The 7,633-nt window shown below is 43.6% G+C and overlaps 1 protein-coding gene across 3 annotated transcripts in view; it reads left to right on the plus strand.

The window, feature by feature from the left end:
* The window catches only part of Atxn7l1 (ataxin 7 like 1), a 236,872-nt gene extending 229,741 nt beyond the window's left edge, over positions 1-7,131 (plus strand). For 2 of the 3 annotated variants that reach the window (XM_077110607.1, XM_077110618.1), the window contains exons 11-12: positions 2,129-2,203; positions 3,976-6,890. In XM_077110607.1, the coding sequence (XP_076966722.1) occupies positions 2,129-2,203; positions 3,976-4,017 (117 nt within the window). In that variant the 3' untranslated portion in view covers positions 4,018-6,890. Of the gene's footprint in view, positions 1-2,128; positions 2,204-3,975 lie in introns of all 3 variants that reach the window. The other variant, XM_076834751.1, reaches the window with a different exon arrangement.
* Positions 7,132-7,633: the final 502 nt, after the last annotated feature.

The raw sequence follows: 7,633 nt of genomic DNA on the forward strand, positions 1-7,633 counted from the left end.
CTGCAGCGAGGCCAAGGTGAGAGGAGTGCAAGATGCAGGTCCTCTGTTAGCACCTGGCTCCATTCTGACCCCCAAGTTCCAGAAATAGGGATGGGGCCCTACCTGCAGACTGAACTGCTGGCCAGTACTAGCACCAGTTTCAGGATGGAGGACACAGCCAGGGCTTCTCAAGCATGAATGTGAAAATGCATATTCTGCCAGGTGCAATGCTTCATGCCTTTAATCCCAGTGTCTGGAGATGCTGAGGCAGCTGGATGGCAAGTTCAAGGCCAGCCTCAGCTACTTAGCAAAGCCCTAAGCAACTTAGCAAGACCTTGTCTCAAAATAAAAAGGACCAGGGGTGTCGCTCAGTGGTAGAGCATCCCTGGGTTCAGTCCCCTGTACCAAAAACATGCACATTTGGAGTGAGCAGGCTTGAGGTGGGACTGAGTCTGCTTTTCCAACACAGCCCACCATGTACCAAGGACAGTCACAGAGGAAGGGACATACCCACATGTCCCCAGTACTGCCATCCCAGGGACCCAGCTGGGCACAGAACCCTGACTTCCAGGCAGGGCCACTACACTACACTGGTTTGCTGACCATGCCTTGGACAGCAAAACCATGATATCTCACTCATTTTAGATAGAGTTCTAGCAGCTGACACGTGTGATGGTCTCTGTTCCAAGCACTTCAGATATATTAACTCAATAATTACCTGTCATTGCCCCCATCGTAGAGATGAGTCAACCAAGGCACAGAAAGGTTATCCAGCTCACACAGCAAATAGAGTAGGTCTGGGATTTAAAGACAGGCATTTTGCTCTGGAGTTGGGCTTTTGACCTCCATGCTGTTAAGGGGCTGTCTCCACATTGAGAGACAGCTGCTCTCTTGGTTCTGGGGTCTGCAGGACTGTATGAAATGCTTGGGTGACACAATGAATCAATCAAAAGCAGTGGCAAAAAAAGCAGATGTGTCTCCACCAGAGTGCTTGTCAGGAGGAGAATCAACACTGGTGTTCACCTCTAGGGATTTCCAAGTGTTGGAAAAAGGCCATGGCCTTTGGGGTGTGCACTGATGGTCTTAGAAGGTTGGGAGAGTAAAAGCATAAAGTTGAAAAATCCAAGATAAGCCTGTGCTTTGGGGACAACTTGAGGATCCATTGAATTATGTCTGGTAGATATAAGGCCAGAATTTGCTACCAAGGTATTAAACAGACATGAACTGAGACTGTGTGTTGCAGGCAAATATCTTTAGGCAAAAGGTGGGTTGATGTTGAGGAGGATTTGTGTACAGGCTGAAAGCACTAGTTGCCTTTGCAGCCAGGCCCGGTGGCACCCACCTGTAACCCCGTTGGCTCAGGAGGCTGAGGCAGGAGGATCATAAGTTCAAAGCCAGTCTCAACAACTTAGCAAAGCCCTAAGCAATTTAGTGAGACCCTGTCTCAAAATTAAAAAAAAAAAAAAAAAAAAGGGCTGGGAATGTGGCTCAGTGGTTAAGCACTCCTAGGTTCATCCCCTGGTACAAAAAAAGAAAAAGACTTGCCTTTGCAAACAAGTCAGGAACAAGGCACTGGCCCCTGATATTAGCTCCCACGATGTCCCAGCTCACCATGTGACGAGGACAGTCACAGAGGAAGGGATCCATCTACATGTCCCCAGTACTGCCATCCCAGGGTCCTAGCTGAGCACAGTGCCCTGCCCTTCCTGCACTTGCAGGGGCAGCTGATTTTCTGAATGCTGTCTCCTGGCCAGGAAATCCGACGCAGAAACAGGTCTAGGTGTTTTTAGCCACCGATGGTCCAAGGGAATCTGGGCTGGAGATAAGGTGGGCCTGCAACTGGGTCAGAGGTAGGTGAACTCGTGGACACGCTGGGACTCCCAGGAGAGGCCAGCTTCTCACCAGATACTTCACCCTGACACTTGCAGTCTGTCCATCTGGGGAGCAAAATTCGGAGTTCTCTACCATCCTGCTTTTCCTCTGGGAACCATTGTCACTTTCTGCCATTGAAGATGGAAAGGCTCATTCTGAAGCAGTGTAAGAGAATGAGGCCGGTTGCACAGCCCTGCTCCTCGCCCCCAGCAGTGTGGTGTCAGAGGGACTTTCCAAGGTGCCTGGTGTCTGAGTGGGCTTCACTGGTGTCTTTCAGGTTGGGAAAAATAGCAGCCTAGCTTTGTCACAATCCAGTCCTTCAAGCATATCCAGCCCAGGACACAGCCGACAGGTAAGTTACTGGGGGTCACGATGATCCACAGAGTCCACATCAGGGCAAAAAGAGTGGGCTGGGCATTAGGGTCAGAGGTCAGACCCTAATTCAAACCTCACCTCTAGTTAAGAGTGTGATTACCTGGCTCCCAAACCTAGCTAGGCCTTCTCGGTATTAACTTTACTCCTTGAACAAGTTACTTAACTTCTCTGTGCTTCCATTTCCTCGTGTATAAAGGGGAGCCCCTCATGGCCACCAATGCCGTAAGGCTCTTATGAGAATTAAATTAGTTTATTCACATAAAATCTCTGGAAAATGCCTGGCACGCAGCAAACACGCAAGTGTTAGCTGTTATTATTATTATCAGATGTGTGATCTTAGGCAGATTACTTCTCTGGGTCTCAGTTTTTTCATTGGTTAAGTGCCAAAATTGGGCTGGCAGGGTAGCCTCGTGGTAGAATACTTGCCTGGTACACATGAGGTCGTGGGTTCAATCCTGAGTGCTGCAAAAAAGAAAAGAAAAGGGCAAAATTGATGCTTACGTCCTAATAGCATTGTGAAACTTAAATAAGATGATGTTGATTAAAGGGATTACTCGTGACATTTATCAGTCTGTGCTTTCTCAAAGGCCTGGTGAACTGTAGTTGTCTTTCAAGATGTGGTTTCATGCTAGGCATATTCAGGATAGATTTAGCAGTTTTTATGAACTTGAGGTGTGAGAGTAGTCAACATACAAGCTCAGGGATATGATTTTTTTCAGTGGAGTGTGTGTGTGTGTGTGTGTGTGTGTGTGTGTGTGTGAAGAAAGCAAGGAGGGTCAGGGGTGGGTTTGTGCCTCAATTACATGTCATGTTGTTTTGGAAATGCAGTCATGTTTTATAGACACTAAAGAGCAACATGTTTGTGTTTTGCCCTTTGAGATTTTCCCACAAATCTTGGGTAGAGTTTAGGGGAAAAAGATTACGGGGAAACTTTTTGTATCCCTAGATGCAAAGAATCTCCCCACCATTTTGAGTGGCTATGGGCCTCTTTGCACCTAAGCCCCTGCAGCCCATCATCTGTGCTAGTCTGGGAGGGTGGCGCCTCTATGCTTAGTCAGCTTCTGTAGTGGGGGAGCGGGGGGCTGGCAGAGGTTGCTGAGTGTGCCTAGAGAACACATTTTCACCCTCACCAAGCATGTGTCCATAGCTCCAGGTCCCTTGCTGGGAAAACGAATGCTGGCAGTGAGACTTAATAAATATGGAATAATACCAACAGCTACTGCTTGGTGAGCACTGTCTCTGCAGCTGTACGTCCATACTTGTAACAGCCCCATGAGAGACAAGATTATACTCTTGTGATAGATGGAGATGGCTGTCCTAAGAAGCTAAGTAACTTGAACCCAAAATCTTGCTTCTCTAAAGCCTCTGTGTTTAACCCAACGGTATGCTCCTTCCTTAGATAATTCATTGGGCCATCTGTAGGTTACATAGGAAAAGGTGAACCAATAGAGGGGGGAAAATGAAGACATCACTTATTCCAGTCCTCTCTCCAGGAGAGGAGTTCCAGGAATGTCCACTGCATTTGTCCCTGTGTTTTCCTCCAGTCCTAGGATCATGGTGACTACATAACATATTGGAGTCCTTTATAGCCACCACCTCATTTGCTTATTACAGCTGTCCTTTGCCATGTACTGGAGGTGGGATGTTATCCTTTCTGTTATGGTTGAGAAAACTGAGGCTCCATCCTTGAATTTTCATGGGCTATCCCAAATGTATGGTTTTGAAACAAGTTTTTCTTTTCTTTCCTAGAAGAACACAAACAGAATGGGCAGGATAAGGACTCTTCCATAACAAGACTATGAAGCCACTTCCAAAACAATTCCTGGTTGTGATCCCACCCCAGGAGGCCATGGCAGGAGGAGGAGGGAGGGGAGTGAGCCCTTGGGGAGCGTCTCTTCCCTGTGCCCTGCCTATGGCTCTGGCCTTTCTTCTTCTTCTTCTTCTTCTTCTTTTTTTTTTTAATGATCAGTTTTTTCGTTGTTGTTGTTTTTGAAGAAACAGAAAAAGGCAAAAGAACGTGGATTTGAAACTTTCAGAAAACAATACCAGTGTTTTCTTTCCATTTTTCATTTGCCACATTTATACATTCTTCCAAATTTGGGGTCACTTCCCTCACTCCTGATGCTGCTACCCCACCATAATTTTGTTCCTGCCCTGAGAGCAGACGTCGCAGAATGTCAGTTCTGGGTTGGCGCCGTCTGAAGCTCTTGAACTTTAGCACATGCAGAGCTCTTCTTCCTTGTTCTCTCCCACCGCACCCCTCCCATCCCCAACCTGCCACTCACAGGGCAGGAGGGGCCCACTGGCCATCAGAAGTGGCTGGCTCCCACCAGTACCCCCTGGACAGCATGCTGGGGAAGGAGTTTTGTTAGGGAGGATCCTGAAAGAGCCAGAGGGTATGTGGGTGCCCTCAACAGATTTCTGCAGCCCAGCAGGCAAAATTGAGAACATTGGCTGCTTAATGACCTGGTTTACCAATACCAGTGTCTAGCTGTACAGCTCAGAAAAGACATACAGGGGCAGAAGCAGAGGGGACCTGGAAGAGTGGCAGAAAGCAGAACACGGCCAGTAGGAGGCAATGTCCCTTAAAAAATGGTGGGGACCAAGTAATTGTGACGGTCTGAGCTTGTTAGGAATCCATTCTGCAGAATCCCTTCCAGGGCACGGTGTGCAGGTTCCCAAAGTTGAGTGAGTCAGAGATGGAGGAATCCTAGGGGAAAGGCCACTGAACCAAAAAAGTCACTCCATCAGGAAGCATGGTGAGCTTCAGCTAAAGGTTCTCAAGTTGCCCTCTGGGGACAGGAAAGATCCTCCAGGGGAAAGCCTCCATGGAGGATCATGTATCAAATCCCTTGTGAAAATAAATACTAGCATTGTCCACCCATGCCCAGAGGGGAGCTTGCATTGCCCACCTACACCCAGAAGTGAGCATGCATTCTGTTCTCAGATGCCCCAACTCAGACAGCACCCCTGGCAAGGAATGGTAAGGACGTGCCATCGCTTAGTGAAGAGCCATTTGGAAGAACTGAAGAGAGACATTGGAGCATCGCAGCTATGAAGTTTTTCACACTGGAGTTTTGAAAGAAACAGCAATACCATAAACTCTAATAAGGAATCATCATCAGGAACGGAATTCCTAATGTGAAATAGGTGTTCTGCGCTATTAATTAATCTTATAAGTTTGCATACAACAGAGATGCTAGGAGGTTCTCTTTCATCCTAAAATCAGAAATGCTAGTCTCGTGGCTGGGTGCAACCCCCAATCCCAAGGTTTTCCTTTATTTTCCCATCCCCCAACCCAAAGATCAGACTACTGTTAAGTTTCACCACACGATTGGAATCTGCAAAGGTGGGAGGCCAACGGAGTGATCTGCATTGATGGAATTGCACTGACAGTATTTCTTATAGGATTACTAAATTTTTTAATATAAAAAAAGATTTTTTTAAAAATCAGGAGTTGATATTAAGTACCAGGACATTAGTTCAGATGATTTCATTTTTATTTCAACAGTGTTAAAAGTGCACTTATATGCTGGTTTATTTGAGTCTTGGAAAAAAGAGACTGCGAATTGAAGGGACGATTATTAACTTTTTCTTTAAAAAAAAAAAGGTTAAGGCAGATTTTAAGACTTATAAATGTTTAAGAAATTATAAACAAGGTTAGACCCTTTGAAAAAAAAGTTTAGAAGATATTCTTAAAGTAAATTTTTATAGTGTTAATTTTGTAATAATTTATGTTTTACTATATTACAGAGCTAACTGACCAGAATAGTTTCAGAAACAATATGAAACTTAGGAAAGTTTAAGCAATGTTTATATTTTTAAAATGTTCTTTGAATTATGTTTTTATTGTATGTTTCTTCAGACCGAAAAGTATGTACATATCTTTGTTATTTTTGCACAATTTTTGTCTTGTTCGGTTTTAGAAGTCTGATGTTTTTTATAATTTATTTTGAGTTTTAAAACTTGCAGGAGTAGAAACAAAACCAATCTCAGCAACAAAATAACCCTCTGATTTATAAACTTTTACACTCGAAGAGGGAAAACAAAGGTTGAGAGATGAAGTGGCTGCTTCTGAGAAATAATGTCTCAACAGGGACTGAAGGAGCGGGTTCAACATTTTAGCTCCCTGCGTCTTGAAATGGAAGCTGGAATAAAGAGGTTCCTCACCAAATGCTGCTTACTTTCTTGAAAAACTGGCTCTGACCAAGGTGAGGACATTTATGGATAACTGAGCAAAAAGGGAAAACCCACGGTATTTCTTTCGCAATCAACCACAGGTTTACTTTGTAATGATGTATTAAAAACTTGCAGCTTGAAAAGTGGAATGCAAATAAAGGTTTTCTTTGGGTTTATTTTCATGGAGTTCAACTGGACCAGCCTATAAAGCATCTTTAGGGTGGTATCCTTTGGGTCCTTCTGTTCTGCACACTCCCAACAGCCTTCTTTCCCAGCCCCTTGACTGCACACACCCCTATTTGCCTGAAGATCTCCTGACTTGTCGCCAGCCATAGAGGCTCGAAAGCTCTGGTTGTTAAACATAACTCAATGCATAGACCTGTCAGCCATAAAAAAATAAAAATAAAAAAAATAAGAAAGAAAAGAAAGAAAGAGGAAAAAAAGAAAAAAAACCGACTTGGATAACTTGTATGCCTTCTTTTGTATCAATGTACCAATTGTAAATAATGCTGATCAACCTTTGTAGAGAATAGTTTATACAGCATATTCTATTATTGCTGATTCTCAGTGAACTCTTGTTTTAAAAAAGGAAAAAAAGAAATTTTCTATTTACACCTTATATTTTGTTACGCTGTTGGCCCATGGCACTTTAACAAAACTCTGTGGGTTTTAGGTAGCTGGTCAGTCATGGGGTACATTAAATAACTGTTGTTGCACAGACAAGAATTTGCACCTGCTCATTTGTCCTTTCCTACTACCGATTTTAGAACCTTTTCCAGAAGAATTTTGAAGAAAGCATGTCCAATCATTCTAAACAAATGCCACACTTGTGGAGTGGGTTTCTTTTCTACGATCCATATTTTGTAACACTAAGTATTTTCCTTCTTTGTCCCGCACCTTTATGTATTAGCACTATCAGATAGAATTCATTCCATGCCTGTGATATTGTAAGCAGAATAAATGTAAGGAGGTGTAAATAGTAAATTCTATGGCTTACAGTTTTAAAAAGAAAGAACAAATATGTATCTATTGATACTGCCACGGTTCAGCATCAGGCCTGGAAATATTCTCCAGTAAGCGATTGTAATTTTTTTTTTTTGCTTTTTTTTTTCTTTTGTAACATGGCTTTGTAAATAAAATAATTTATATGTTTGTAAAAAAGAAAGAAAGAAAGAAAGACTTGGGGTTTTCATAAATTCTAAACTTTTGGTCTGCCTTTCTTTTCTTG

The sequence above is a fragment of the Callospermophilus lateralis genome, chromosome 1, assembly GCF_048772815.1.
Source record: "Callospermophilus lateralis isolate mCalLat2 chromosome 1, mCalLat2.hap1, whole genome shotgun sequence".
Classification (NCBI taxonomy): domain Eukaryota; kingdom Metazoa; phylum Chordata; class Mammalia; order Rodentia; family Sciuridae; genus Callospermophilus; species Callospermophilus lateralis.